A 15,684-nucleotide genomic window follows, 5' to 3' on the forward strand; every position below is an offset into this window, starting at 1 on the left:
GGGACGGGCAGCCCCTGCCGGCGACCGTCGGTGCGGCTCGGCTGGCTCTCGGGCCCCAGCCGCTGCTGCGATTCCTCGTCCGTCGCGGGACACACGGGGACGGCGGCGGTGGGGGCGGCCCTGAGAGAACGGGGAGGAGCGTGGGCCGTCGGCGGCTCCAGCAGCCGGGGGAAGGAGGCGGGAGCTCTCCCTTTCCTCCGCTCGGAGCTGCGGGCGTTCGGGACGCACAGCCGGGAACTGGGAGGACGCGGCGATTGCGGGCCCGGGCCAGGTGGGGGCGCTGGGAGCCACCGAGGTGGGGGGCGGGCTCGAGCGGGGAAAATCCCGAGGGAGCAGGTGTTGGGTTGGCCGGCAGAGGAGAGGAACGCGAGCCCTTCGGGGCCGGAAGCGCCCAGAGGGGCGAAGGTTTCGGGGTTAGGGGGCGGGCGTGCACACGGGTCCGAGTTGGGGGCGTTTCTAGAAGGAATATGCTGGGGCAACACTGGAGCAAGTGGGAACTCTGGTGTGAGCGTGTGTGAGGTATTATATTTTAGGAACCGAGCAAGAGAAAAAAAAAAAAAAGTTCATTTGGGATGTGAAGTACAATGAAATAGGGATGCGTGAGGTCGTCTCTGTGGGTGTCCCAGGTCCTTAGGATTTGAGGGCAGTAATGAGAATTGAAGATAAGGAATAGAAGGACATTCTTGTAATTGAGAGAGAGGCAGAGAAATACAATAGATAAGGGTTGGGCTTGAATTAAAGTAGATGGTAGAGCCAGAGTGTGAAGAGTAGGTGGACGACGGTAATATCTCCTCTCATTCATCCAAGATGATTGGGTTCTTTCAGAAAGAGGGTCTTTCTCAGAATGGACGTATAATTACTTTCCCTCTGTTTAGCAAGTTACTGTATTTAATTTATCTGTAATTAACGAAGAGAGGACACGAAAAGAGAGGACACATCGCCAAAAGTACAGTGCTTTGGGTTAAGTCGGTGACAATGCAGAGTTCAGGGTGTTTGGGGAAGAACCAGAGCTTATTTTCAGCTGGATCAAAAAGTGATAAATAGCCTTGATAAAATCTGAGTTATCTATACTTTTTAGAGTTGCATTTTCTCCCTGAGAAATGTCTAGGAACATTTTTACTGGTTTTATGCTTGAGGGAGAGTTGGAATTCTGTCCTAAGAAAGTGTTTCTTGATGACTACTTCAAATTATCAGGGTACCTCATACCTGCCAGTTGGTCCTAGATGATTTGGGAATATTGTGGGAAAGTATTTCTAGGGTTATGGTCTTTGCATTTTTTTTTAATACTTGGATTTTCAGTCCAAATTTAGGATGGAACTAAATAGAATATTGCTGACTTTGAAACTGCAGTTACCATTATGTGGTTATAAATAGTCTATGTTAAGCTTTTTGTTTATTGGGCATAAATTTTCCTGACTCCTCTGAGATTTCTGTGTGTTTATCAGTATATTTTTCAGTTATGTCTCCAGTGGTAGCTTTAGGCTACTTTATAAAGGTCCAAAAATAATGATGTAGGATATAGATTGTAGTTTTGTGAAAAGAACTGAACAAAGCAAGAGTGAGTGCAGTGTCCTTAATTAGTGATTTTTTTTTGTTTTGTTTTGTTTTTGAGGCAGGTTTTCCCCTGAATTCACTACATATCCCAGGCTGGCCTGGACTTGGCCGGGCAGGCAATCCTCCTGCCTCAGCCTCCCTAGTGCTGGGATTACAGGGGTATGCTGCCACAACTGGCTGTGATGTGGTTCTTTATTGACCTCTTTCAGTGGGTTAGGCAAGGTGCTCAGATTTGTTTTGTGTGGATTACCTCATTTGATTTAATCTTCACAATTGTTCTCGTCATAAACAGTTAAGGACACAGAGCTAGTGAATACAGCTGGATCCAGACTGAGCTCGTCTGAAGCATTCTTTAAATCTTCACTGTCTGATTTTGTATTCCACCCCCACCTTAGTTGTAGTAAAGCAGCATGAACTGGTTGAAACATAGGTCTGATACACCAGTGATTTTGATTAAGATTGGATTAGTAGGCTATACTTGTAGAGTTTATAGAAAGTTTGTTGTTCTTGTAATTTAGCAAACTTTTGGCACCTCTAAGAAGGCTAAAAATCTTGCTCAGGATTTATCTTGTGATCACACTTAACTTTCTGTTTAGTGTACTGCAGAAGCACTATGCGTATGTGGCACTTTTACTCGTAAAAGTCGAGACAGCTGGTTGTGGAGCCAAAGCCAATTAATGAACTGAAAAACAGTTGAAAACTGCTCAGTGTTCAAGTGCTGTTCAAGCACCTGTTGAATCCACAGGTGATACTGGTATTACCTGATGTAGACCCGATTCTCTTAGAAACCGGAATGAAACAACTGGTGGGGTGGGGGGAACAGCTGGGGCCTGAGGGAGGGGCCACAGGTTACTGGTGGAAACTTCAACCCCGGGGCCTGATCAGGCTGCAGATGCTAGTGAATGGCAGGAGGAGAGGGAATTTTCTTGTTTTGAGATTTTTCTGTACCCAGGCACTGACCTCTGTGTGAGATAGATATATATGTGTGTTAGAAAATAGTTATGTTATTCCCATTTCTCAGATGAGGCTCAGAAAGGCTAGGTAACTTGGATAAAGTCACCTAGTAATGGCAATGATGAAAAATTGAATGTAGTGCCATTTTTAAAATTGTTGCTCAAAAGTTTCCCACTATAGAGCCATGATATTAAAGCTGGAAATTAAAGGTCACTCTTTTGGATCCACCTTGCTTCTCCTTTAGAAGTAACACATACTAGTCTGGCAGTCTGGGTGCCTTTTTTTGTTTTTGTTTTTTAGGATGGGGTCTCACTCTGTTGCCCAGGCTGGGCCCAAACTGTTAAGATCAAGTGATCCTTCTGCTTCAGGCCTACATCAGGAGGACTACATGTACACACCACTGGGCCAAGCCATGCGTTCTGTCATTCTGTTTACCCATACATCCTCAGTGTATATTTAGGTTGCTTTCCATCTTTTGGCTATTGTGAATAATGCTACTTTGAACATTGATATACAAAGTGTGTTGGAGTCCCTTCTTTAGTCTTTAGGCTATATACACAATGTGGAATTACTGGATTATGTGGTAATTCTGTGTTTAATGTTTTGAGGCAGCACAGTTACTTTAAAATGGTCATTTTATTACATGTTCTCCTGAAGGTAGCACTTGGTCTTATGTATGCAGGATGTATGCAGGATAAAGTCTACTGACTTTCTGTCTTATTAGCAGACACTGGTAGTAGAAATGGTTCCAAAGGAAATGTTTTACTCAGTTTTCATGTATCCCGTGTGGAAGGTACTATTTGTGATACACAGATTTTTTCATTCAGGTGCAAATGGGGATAATTGCTTTTAAAATGTGTCTATGAAAAATGTCAGTTGTGTAAAGCTTTGCTGCCTTTGATTGGAATTCAGGGTTTTTAATTTATTTTCTAGTTTTGCTGTGCTCAGAAATCAAACCAAAGGCCTTGTGCATGCTAGGCAAGTACTTTACCACTGAGCTATTTCCCAGTCTGCTTTTGTTTGTTTTAAGACACAGTCTCAGCGTGTAGTACAGGCTAGCCTTGAACTCACTGTGATCTCCTGCCTCAGCTTCCCCAGTGCTAGGATTACAGGTGTGTGCCACCACAGCTGGCCAGTCTTGCTTTTTCATTTGAAAATGTTTTATGTGTATGAGCTGCTGTTGGTTACCGCTTACATTTGTATGTTTTTTTCATTCACTTAGAAAAATTTGAGTGCCTGTTGCGTGTGCTTTTTTCCTTTAGTGTTTTGAGACAGAGTCTTACATAGTTTAGGCTGACCGTGAACTCACTAGGCCAGGCTGGCCTCAAACTTGCAGCAGTCCTCCTGCCTCAGCAATCCTCCTGTCTCACCCTCCTAAGTGCTGGGATTACAGGCCTGTACCACCATATCTGGCCTTGTATGCTTTAGATATTTATAACAGGTACTTGCAGTACGTGGACAGAACAGGAAGTAAAACTGATTGAAGTCACTTGTTTGATTCCATTTTCTCTCTTCTTCCACATATAAGTTGTCACATAATACCAAATATAATAGGTTGATACAGCTGTAATGAACTGCCCCTTAGAATGGGTCTCACTTCCCATTTCATTTTTCCTAAATATCACATGGAGGTTAATTATCCCAGCACCTTGCCTTATAACATTATTTGTCTTTATAGTGACTTCAGGCTTGTATGCCATTTTCTGGGGGCCTTGTAGAAGACTGAATGAGCCCACACGTACTTTGGAAATGGCTTCTCTGAATCTCAGGCCAACTGGTAGATAGTTGAATTGGCTCAGAATTGTTTGTTTGGTTGTTTTTTGAGGCAGGGTCTTGCTGTGTAGTTCAGGCTGGCCTTGAACTCACAGCAGTCTTTCTGGCTCAGCCTCCGGAGTGTTGTGCCACCGTGTGTGCCACCGTGCCCGGCTCTGGCTTTGTAGTGAACAAACTAGCCTTGAATTTACTGTGTAGCTGGCCATGGTGGTACATACCTGTAATCCCAGCCCTCAGGAGGCTGAGGCAGAAGGATCGTTGTGAGTTTGAGTCCAGCCTGGAATACAAAGTGAGCTCAAGGCCAGCCTGAACTGCGTAGTGAGACCCTGTCTCAAAAAGACAGGAAAAAAAAAAAAAAAGAATTCACTGTGTAGCCCTGGCTGGCCATGAACTCACAGTGATCCTCATGTCTTAGCTTCCTGACTGCTGGAATTATAGGTGTGTGTCATTGCAGTCAGTGGCTGTGAAACATTTTTAAAGATTTTAAAATACTTTATTTTTAGGTGCTAGATGGTAAGGACTGGCAGAGGCCAGCGTTCACTGTTCCTCTTCACATCCACCATGGCAGACTTAGGTGTGGATTCCTGAAAATGCATCATCTCCACACTGCAGGGGCTCTAGGCCCTTAAAACATTCTGGTGGTCTGATGATAGTAGTCAGCTAACAGCCATCAGCTTAGAGGCAGTTCTGTGGCCATTGTCCTATGACTGCTCTGTGGTTAGGCACAAGTTGTTGGGAGGTTTTGTTACGGCAAAAATTCGGGCTGTATTCCACGAGAGACCAAAGAGAACAGACAAAGTTTTAATTTAGAACAGTCACCTCTCATCCCAACTTGTAAGTCTGGGAAGTGGGCGTGGACCTGCTTTTGTTCCCAGCTTATATACATTTTTGGTTTCCATGGTAACAGATTGGAATGTTGTAGCCCTGGCCACATGTTGTTTTCCTTGTGCCACCTAACCCAGTCAGGCTCCAGTCATGAGCCCAACCACAATGATACATACTTTCTGTACTCTGTTCTATATATCCCCCTTTAGATAACCATACATTTCCCTTACGGTTACAATGTTTATCTAGGGCCAGGGAAGGGATAAAACAACCCAGGCAGGGTCATAGGTGGTTATCTGGGCCCTGGTGTTCTTTGTCTTTGGAGAAGCATTCCAGGGCTAAGTCAGGACTGCAAAGTTAACTCTTTACAACCCTCTGGGGTGTTTCTCAAGATACATTTTGAGGCTTGCACTAAGACTAGAATTATTCTATCTTAAAATGATATGCTAAGAGTCATCGTCCCCTACAGTTGGGGGACTTTCAGGAGTTATATGAGGTTTTTTACTGACCCAAACACTAAAAAACAACCCTGGCTTGCTAGTAAGAAGATTTTTACTTAGCAGGACAACGTGATTATTAGTTGTGGAGTGTGAGTTCCCTTTGAAACAGGCTTAACAGTACTGGGAGAGAGGAGAAGGGTTTTGTTTGCTGGTTTTGGGGTTTTTTTTTGTTTTTTTTTTTGGTTTTTTTTTTTTTGGTTTTGGGGGGGTTTTTTTGAGACAGGGTCTTGCTGTGTAGCCCAGGCTAACCTCTCACTCTCAGTGATCCTCTTGCCTGAGCTTCCCAAATGCTGTGACTACAGGTTTACAGGCATGTCCCACCATGCATGGCCCTTCAGGAGGATTACCATGAATTTGAGCCCAGCCTCAGCTACATAATGAGTTCAAGACCAACCTGAACTATATAGCAAGATCCTGTCTCAAAAAACTTGCCCCAGTTTATTTATTCTTTTGTAAAGTTTGAGACAAAGTCTTGCTAAAGTGCCCAGGCTGGCCTCAAATTTGGTATCTTGCTGCCTCAGCTTCCCAGAGTGTTAGAATTAAAGTGTGCTACCACATTGGGCTGTGGCTGCACCATTTTATATTGGCACACACAATGTAGGAGGCTTCTGATTTCTCTACATCTTTGCCAAAACCTACTGGTTTTCCTTCCTCCCATTTCATTTCTTCTTTTAGCTATCCTAGTAGATATGAAATGTGGCTTTTTGGTTTTTTTTTGGTTTTTTTTTTTGGTGGTACTAGAGATCGGAGCACTCTACCACTGAATTATATTTCAAGCCCTTTTAAAATTTTTAAATTTTGAGACAGGGTCTTGCTAATTTACCAAGGCTGACCTTGACCTTGCAGTCCTGCCTCAGACTGCTGGTAGCTGAGATTGCAGGTGTGTATCATAGTGCCTCCTTATCATCAGTGTTTAATTCAGTCCTAAGAATTAGCTGTAGCATCTAGTGATAACTGAGCTCTACATCATCTTTCTTCATTCTGCTCTGCCAGGCATTTGTTTCTAAATGCCACAGTATGAATTTTTTGAAAACTGAGTTAGGGAAGCCCACTTTTTATTATTTATGATGTATTGTTTTTATGTTTATTGCAACTTGGATTTATGGTGTGGTCAAAAGAAGACAGGTGAGGACAGGAGATCCAAGTAATTATTTATTTAGAATTTCACTTTGGAGTCACGATTGTACTATGTTGAACTGATGAATATTTTCTACCAGATTTATACATAGGTAGACATGCTTATTTCATCATATCATGATTTAGAGTGAGGCATAGTTCTAAGCAGAACATTCAGAAAGCTGTATGAAATCTAAATTTGGTTATTTTGTTGGATAAGCAATGAGACGTATACTTGTGTGTTTCTAACAGTGCTACCATGAGCAAATTTTTATATGCTTTGATATGCTCTTGGACTTGTATGAATATTTTCCAAGGTTGGTGGGTATGAAGGTGTGTTCTTCTAAAATTTTTCGTGAGTACTGCTCAAATGATTTTTTTAAAAATTATTTTGAAATAATTGTAGAGTTACAGAAAGGTAAACATAGCATAGAGATCTCCCATGTACCCTTCCCTGAGCTTCTCCTAATATTAATGTCTTTCATAACTGTACTGCATTTATTAAAACTAAGAAACTACAACTGGTACAATACTATTAAATTGTAGACTTTATTTGAATTTCCTGTTTTCCCACAAATCTAAAAAGTTCCTAGACACAGTCTAGGATTCTGTGATAGTTTCTGAGTCTTTCCTTGTCTTTTTTACCGCTTGGAAATTTTTTGGCAGTATGGTACTGGAGACTGAATCTAGGGCCTGTGCTCTGAGCTACAGCCTCAGGCCTTTTGTATTTTTTTTATTTTTTATTTCAAGTGCTGAGTTGTCCAGGTGGAGTTCAGATTTGTGATCCTCCTCCCTCAGCTCCCCAGAGTGTGGTGATTGCAGGTGTGCGCCAGGCCCAGTGAGAATGTGTGATGTTCTCTTTTTTTGTTTTGATGCAGGGTCTTGCTATATAGTCCAGGCTGGCCGTGACCTCACTATGTAGCCCAGGCTAGCCTGGAATTTGTAGCGATTCCCCTGCCTCAGCCTCTTGAGTGCTGGAATTATAGGCATGTGCCACCACACCTGGCTGACATGTTCATTTTTCAAACATGGGAAATTTGGATAATTTTACTGTTAGCGGATTTATCCAGATTATAGAAATTCTTTTTTTTCTCACATAACCCTTTTTATTCAGGTATAAGAAGGTCTACCTACCTTTCTCTCTTTCTGTCTCTTCCTTCCATCCTTCCCTCTCTCTCTCTGCTTCCTTCTCCCTTCCTCCCTCCCCGCCTCTTTCTTTCTTGTTTTTTTGAGACAGAGTTTTACTCTGTAGTTTAGACTGGCCTTGAATTTGTGCCCTGCCTCCCTCAGCCTCGTGAGTGCTGGGCTCACAGGTGTGTGCCACCACACTGGCTGCTCCCCTTTTGTTTAGAAAATGATTTGTCAGGTAGTCCTTTTAGTAGGGATATGTTCAGTTTGAGCGGAGATGGACATTATGTAACTCAGAGCTCAAAAAAATGCCCATTTCTGTTTCTTTCTTTCTTTCTTCTTTTTTTTTTTTTTTTTTTTGAGACAGGGTCTTACTGTGAAGTTGAGGCTGACTTTGAACTCACTACATATCCCAGGCTGGCATTGAACTTGCGGAGATCCGTCTGCCTCAGTCTCCTGAGTGCTGGGATTAGAAGCACACACAACCACTTCCAGCCCATTTCTGTTCTGTTCCCTATATGTGCATTAAAAACAACCTGACAATTTAGACTTTCTTAGGCTGTTTTAACATGCTTTGTCTCTAGTGCTTGTAAGCCTGTCCTAGATTTTTCTTCCCTTTTTGTCCTTCCTCTTTATTTTGCCTCTGCTATACTCAAAGGCTTTGACCTCTATTTTCCCCAAGTCCAGATGCATATTTCTCTGCTGCTTCTCTTGTCTGTTCTCAACAGTCATATTGAATGATCCCTGTATAAGTCAAATTGATTGTTACTGCTTTGCTCAAAACCTTCTAGTACTTTCCCCCCTTAGGTGGTACTGTGAAGCCAATCCAGGGCCTGCATGTGCTAGGTAAGCGCTCTACCACTGAACTCTACCCAAGCCCACAGCTATTTATGTTAGCCTAAAAGGCAGAGTTCAGGTCTAGAGTCTGGCCGTGCTCTGCCCTTTGGGGCTAACTTTCTGTGACTCTTTCTCCTGCTCCTGTTCCTTTAAATTTAGTGATGACATTATTGCATTTCTTTTCTTTTCTCCTCTACTTCTATTTCTACTGCTGCAACTTCTCTTCCCCTCCCCCTCTGCCTTTTCCCACTCCCACTTCCCTTCCTCTTCCCCCTGCTTCTTCCTCCTCTTTCTCTCCCTCCTCTAAGAAATGGGGTCTTGCTAGGTACGGTCCAGGCAACCCTAAGCTGGCCTCAAGGGACCCTTTTGCCTTAGCTTCCTGAGAGGCTCGAACTGTAGGCATGCATCACCTCGACACCATCACTGAATTTTCTAGGGTGCCAGGTTGTTCCTTCTTCAGAGCCATTGTGCTTGCTGTTACCTCTCCTTGAATGCGTTTCCTGTACAAGTAATATGGTTTTTGCTCTTATTTAGCAGTTGGGATCAAATGTCACCATGCCAGTGCATTACTGGCTGTCCCTATCCACTTTACCCCACTTAGTTTTTCTCCATAGCACTTATTAGCATTTAATAAGGCATGTATATATTTTATTTGCTTATATATTTTATTATTTTTTATTTTTTTGAGGAAGGGTCTTGCTATGTAGTGCAGGCTGACCCTGAACTCACTGTGTAGCCTAGGCTGGCCTAGACCTCACAGCAGTCATCCTGCCTCAGCCTCCCCAGTGCTGGGATTATAGGCATGTGCCACCATGCCTAGTTGTATATATTTTAATTTTAATATAGAAATTTTGTCACTGTTGCCTCCCCATAGTCTAGAGACAAGAAGACTGGTTGGCAAGCCAAAAAGTCTGCTGCCTCTTCGTAAATAAGAGTTTAACACAGCTATGGAACAACTGCAAAGTTGAGTATTGTGACAGACTATATGGCCAGCAAATCCTAAAATATTGTTACGTGACCTTTAATGGAAAAAAAAATTATGGCTGCCTGGACTAACAATGTTTGACCTATGGCAGGTCACTGAGTGAACATAAAATGAGCGCAGCCTGTAAAGTGCGGGTGCACATATGGGGTGAGGTGGGTTAAAATTTCAAAAATTACTGGTGGTTACACTTTTATTTTGGTGTTTGTGAGCCAGGGCCTTTCTGTGTAGCTGAGTTGGCCTCAGACTTGCCATTTTCTTCCGCAGCCTCTTGAGTCCTGGCATTACGGGTGTGCGTCCGCACATCTAGCTTAAGGGTAGTTTTTCAAAGGCCACACCTAATTTGGAGATGATGGTATTCCAGAGTCTCAAGATCCTTTTAAATATTAGTTGTGTATATGTGTGTGTGTGTGTGTGTATTAGTGTGTTTTTACATCACTGGAGGTTGAACACAGGACCTCACAGTTATATGTTAGCTTTGGTTATAGCACCACAGAAAGGGCCCTAAACAATAAATAGGTATAGCTGGGTAGGGTGGCGCACACCTATGGAACGCAGGGGTTGGAGAAATGCTGTGAGTTCAAGGCCAACCTGGACTACATAGTGAGTTCATGGCTATCCTGAACTACATGGTGAATAAATAAATAAATGTGGTAGTGTAGTTACTAATCGCATCCTATGAAATATGTAAACCTAAGTATACGTATACAGCTTTTGATTAATTATGCTAATGGACAAACATGGAATGATTACTATATTTAGTATACTATTTAAAATACAGTAATTTGACTTTGCAGTACATTTTAGATTACAAATGCGGGGCTGGGGATTTAGCTCAGCGGCAGAGCGCCTGCCTGGCAAGCGCGAGGTCGTGAGTTCGATTCCCGGTACTGGAAAAAAAAAAAAAAAAAAAAAAAGATTACAAATGCGTTAACCTGATATTCCAGCTACATTCAATAGTGTTTCAAGTAGAATGGAAACAAACTCCAAAAATCCAGCTCAGAAGAATCTAGAACATTGCACTACTTCTGGGATCCTTTCTGTGTCTAAATTTTATCTTTAAAAAAAATCTTGAGCCCTGGTATGATGACACGTGAGTGTAATCCCAGCTCTTGGGAGGCTGAGGCAGGAAAACTGTGGTTTTAAAGCCTGTGTGAAATACATAGCAAGACCTTGTCTCCAAAAACAAAACAAAATAAAACAAAAACCCCTAGCTGGAGTTGGGGATGGTGGCACACATTTGTAATTCTACTACTTTGAGAGTCTGAGGCCGGAAGGTGGCAAGTTCAAGCCCAGCTTTAGCAATATAGTGACTTGGTAAGACGGTCTCACAAGCAAAATAACAAAAAACAAAAAACACCAAAACCCACTGACAACAATAAAAAACAGTGTTCCAGGCAAGCAGATCCTGGATTCAATCTTTAGTACTGGAGAAAAAAACACCTATATTTAGGGGGCCACTGGTATCACAGTCATGAAAAGCACCTGTGTGCACAGGTGGAGACGATTTTAGAAGGATTTTAATTTGAAAAGCTTTTTACTAGCAGCTCAGTATAGAGAACTCTTGAATTTTCTGTCTGCTTAGAAAACAAGTAATTTAAGCAAATAGTGAAGAATTATAGAATCAGGGCTGGCATGAGCTTTGTTCAACAGGTATCTGAATGTACCCTAACCACTGTTCAACGCTGGGCTGCAGACATCAGTAACACGAGGTGCTTTGCCCTTATGAGCCTCACTAGCAAATTTCCAGTTCCCACCTGTTACCACTTTATGTTGTATTATAGAAATTAAAGCTTAAGAGATCAAGTAACTGCCCAAGGCTGAGCAGCTAGTTTCTGATGAAATGGAACTAGAATGCATGGTGAATTCCATCAAGTTTCCATCCTGGGAGATAAAAGGAAAACATGTATTTATACGAAGTTTAAAGTGCTCACTAAAGTGCTTATCACTGTATCAGGTGCTGGTGAAAACCAGTGGTAAGTAAAATACCCATATCTTTTTGATATAGAGCTCAAAAAGAGTTTTTTTAATTTTCCACTATACTATATTATAATTAGTTTATAATTTTTTTTCTTGTGGGAGGGTTCAGGCCTATCAAATCTTTTGTTTGGTAAGTGTGGGTGTCTTGTCACCAGTTCAGACTGGAGAGGTTCACTTGAGATTCAGGCCACCCAAAGAAGAGACGCAGAGCTGTGGACTGTGTTAAACGTCTTTACTCTCAGGTGCTCAGTCACACGTAGTTGTGTGGCTGTCCTCAGCCCTCGCTTCACACTTCTCGCAGCAGTCATTGGCTTCTTAGTCTCCCCTCTAGCCCACGTGGCCATTTACATTTATGGGTCAGAATACACAGTAGCAGCCATGTGCTAGTAATGACCTTGGTTATATAAGTTATTTTCACCAGCCAGCGTTGACCTTGACTCTAGAAGTTCTTTATATTTTGGGGAAATGCGAGATGGTCTTGGGCTGGAGCTCTATCGACACAGAATCTACTGCCCCTCAGACCCTCTTCTTTCACAGCCTGAACCAGAACCCTGCCATCTTGTGCTTTTGCATTTCTCTACAGTGGGGTCCTGAGCGTATAACCTAGGGTCCAGCACATGCAGAGCACGTGCTCTACCATTGAGGTACATCCCTGGCCCTTAAATATTTATTCCTTAATGTGACTAAGTTCAGTTTGTTTAATGTGTATCTGGCACTTGAAGTTAATTTTATTGAAGGACTAAGGAATAATTAGGTAGTTGTAGGTTTGGATGTCTATTTCAAAATTTGTGTATGGCCTAACCTTTTGTTCCATGCGTAAAAAGAATCCTCCCCCTTGGATTGGAAGATTCTCTGCTACCAAGATCCAGAGCTTAGACTATCATTTAAAATCAGCCAGACAATGAGTTAAATAGACTTTTGCACACTGACCTATTCACCTAATATAATATAAAATCTTTTTTTTTTTTTTTGAGACATGGTCCTGCTTTGAAATGCAGGCTGATCTTGAACTCACTATGTATTCCAGGCTGGCCTCAAATTTGGGGAGATCCTCCTACCTCAGCCTCCTAAATGCTGGGATTATAGATGGGTACCACCATGCCTGGCTGTAATATAAAATTTTTTGAAAAGTTTTCTTCTAATCCCAGCACTTGGGAGGCTGAGGCAGGAGTATTGTTATGAGTTCAAGACCAGCCTTGGCTACAAAGTGAGTTCAAGGCCAACCTATCCCTGTCTCAAAAAATAAAGTTTTCTTTAAGAATAGACTTGCCTGTTTTTATTCTTAATATTTAAAGAATCATATGTAAGACAATATATATTTTATTTAAAATTTACTTAAACTAATTATGATTGTATTTGATTTTTTTCCTCTTGGTACTTGCTAAAATAATCAAACATATGATAGGCTAGGGAAAAGTGAAAAAAGGTTAATTAAACCACTGCTGAATAACATAGGATGTTTTAGTTACTTGGTAGCTTAGAGGATTAATGCCTTTCCCTAAAAATATGTCTAATTAAAAGTGCTCATACAAGGGAGAAGGTAATTACCCTTCCAGAAGTAAGTTACCTTAACCTCAGGCCTCCTTACTATTTTTCTTTTGAGAGGACCTTCTGTCACTCTGCTGGGGCCAATTAATTTCTGGCTCAACTATTTTAGTTTCTTTACTGAAGTTGGGCTTAACTATGTTTATAATTTGTGAAAATCAAATTCTATTTTTTTTCTTTTAAGAGAGCAAGAACATTAAATTTCCTGCCAATGATCTAACTTAAAAATAATGGTTATTGTAAATTAGCTATGATTATTTTAATTCTGCAGGAATAATTACATTTTAGAACCCTATACATTGACGTAGTAGAGGTAGCATGACTGTCAGCCTCAAGTTACCTTATATTTTATTTTATATATGTATGTATGTATTCATTTTTGAGACAGGGTTTCACTGTGTAGTGCAGGCTGTCTTGAACTCACCGTGATTGTCCTGCCTCAGCCTCCTGAGTGCTGGCATTATAGGCATGTGCCACCATACCTGGTGTTACTTCATAATTTTAAAAATATTTGAAAGTAAATGGGAAAATAGGCTAGTAAGCATGTAATCATTGAGTCTGTGAATGTAAATAATTAGAGGTGATTTGAAACATATTGGCATAAATTTTGAAACTGATTGAATAAATGTTAAACAAATCATAAAAGTATCTTTTACTGTGGTCAAGTCAGACCCTCACCTGGAGGAAAAGGAAGTGGGTAAGCATGAAGCTATTGTTTAATGTTAATTGGCTGGAGATAGAGAAAGGCAGGTTATGTTTAACCTCCAGGTCTCAGCATGGAATCTTCCAGACATTTGGCAGTTATCTGTTACTAAGTATGTGTTTGTTACTGTGGCAAAATACCTGAGAAAAACAAAAGAAAGATTAATTTTGGCTTGTGGTTTTAAAGGTTTCAGTCCATGGTCAGTTGCTCCATTGTTGGGTTTTTTTGTTTGTTTTTGTTTTATTTTTGAGATAGGGTCTCACTATGCAGTTCAGGCTAGGCTTGAACTCACTATATAGCCCAGACTGGACTTGAAATCATGGTGATCCTCTTGCCTCAGCCTTCCAAGTGCTGGGATTACAGGTGTGCACCACCATGCCTGGCTTGGTGCTATTGCTTTTATGTCTATGATGAGACAAACATAATGAAGGGGTTAGGTACAAGAATGCTGCTCACCTTTTGGGACCCAGGGACAGGGCAATGGGAGGGCAGAGGAAGGAGGCGAGGGAAAGGGGGAGACGAGAGGAGGGAGAGAGAGACTGCCCCATAGAGGAAAAGGCTGGGGGCAAGATACCAGGACATGCTGCCATGACCCACTCCTTTCAGCTGGGTCCCATGTCCTAAGTTTCCATTACTTTTCAATAATGGCATCAAAAGCACAATCTTATATATGGACGAGTCCACAGAAGTTAGAGCCCTTTTGCTCCAGTCACCTGCTGAAGCTTTACTGCTGAACACATGAGGATTTTTCTTTTGCGGTGGGGCACGTTTTCACTGTAAGCCATAGTACCAAGGAACGAAGTGATTCCAAACTTTGTGGCATAAAACTTTTATGGTCTAGAAGTTGACTGGGCTCAGCTAAGTGATTCTCTAAAGGTGTCTCGCTTATTTATAGCCAGATGCTATCGGATCTTGGAGTTCCCTCAAAGGCTTGCTTTTAGACTTACACATGTGGCACTGGAGCCTGGAAGTCCAAACAGGTAAGAACTGGAGTATCTTAGATCCTGAATGTCTTTGTGTAGTCTTCCCAGCATAGGGACTTTCTTTATGGCCAGATTTCTTACATTGAGGCTTAGGGCTCCGAAAGCTCTTGTTCTGAGTAAAAGAGCCAGAAGACAGACAGAAAAGCATGCAACAGGCTGGAAGGTAGCTCAGTCCCTTGGGTTCATACCCCTAGTGCCAGTACCAGGATTTTCTCAGAAAAATCCTTCCTCTGTAGTGTGTCTGATCTTTCTTCCCTTTCTTCAGTAAGTCTTCTGTACTTGATAGGGGAGGACCTTTTAAAATACTCGACTTTGCCAGCATTCTGGCTAATGCCCTATTTCTTTGATTCCTTTATTGTTGAACTTCCCACCTGAATAGTTCAGAATGCTTGCTCTCACTACCTGCTGTCATATCAAACCTGACCTGTTTTCTGATAATACTATAATTCTCCCCTGAAACTGGAAGAGGGGTAGAACCTATGCATTCAATGACTGTCAGTGGGAAAGTGAATGAAATGAGGAGCCTGAAAGTACGTCGCAGTACTATCACTGAGAGCCTCCCCACGTTTTCTGTCTGTGGATTTTTTTTAATGAAAGCAAAGCTTTATTAAAGGTAGGAAAAGAAACAAGATTAGCAGAGGGAGTTTGGGCCAAGTAAAAAGTAAGAAATACATCCTACAGCGTGAGCATGGGCCGCCATGCAGGAGAACATAGTGGCCTCTATCAGTGGATTTTAAGAAACCTTGTGAGGGGGCTGGGGATTTAGCTCAGCGGCAAAAGCGCCTGCCTGGCAAGCGCAAGGTC

At 42.0% G+C, this 15,684-nt stretch overlaps 1 protein-coding gene across 1 annotated transcript in view; it reads right to left on the reverse strand.

The window, feature by feature from the left end:
• The window catches only part of LOC106147359 (translation initiation factor IF-2-like), a 59,161-nt gene that overhangs the window by 1,026 nt on the left and 42,451 nt on the right, over nt 1–15,684 (reverse strand). The window contains exon 2 of the mRNA XM_013508440.1: nt 26–456. Coding sequence (XP_013363894.1) covers nt 26–456 — 431 coding nt within the window. The remainder of the gene's footprint in view (nt 1–25; nt 457–15,684) is intronic.

This window comes from Chinchilla lanigera, unplaced genomic scaffold (assembly GCF_000276665.1).
Source record: "Chinchilla lanigera isolate Chin_1 unplaced genomic scaffold, ChiLan1.0 scaffold00146, whole genome shotgun sequence".
Classification (NCBI taxonomy): Eukaryota; Metazoa; Chordata; class Mammalia; order Rodentia; family Chinchillidae; genus Chinchilla; species Chinchilla lanigera.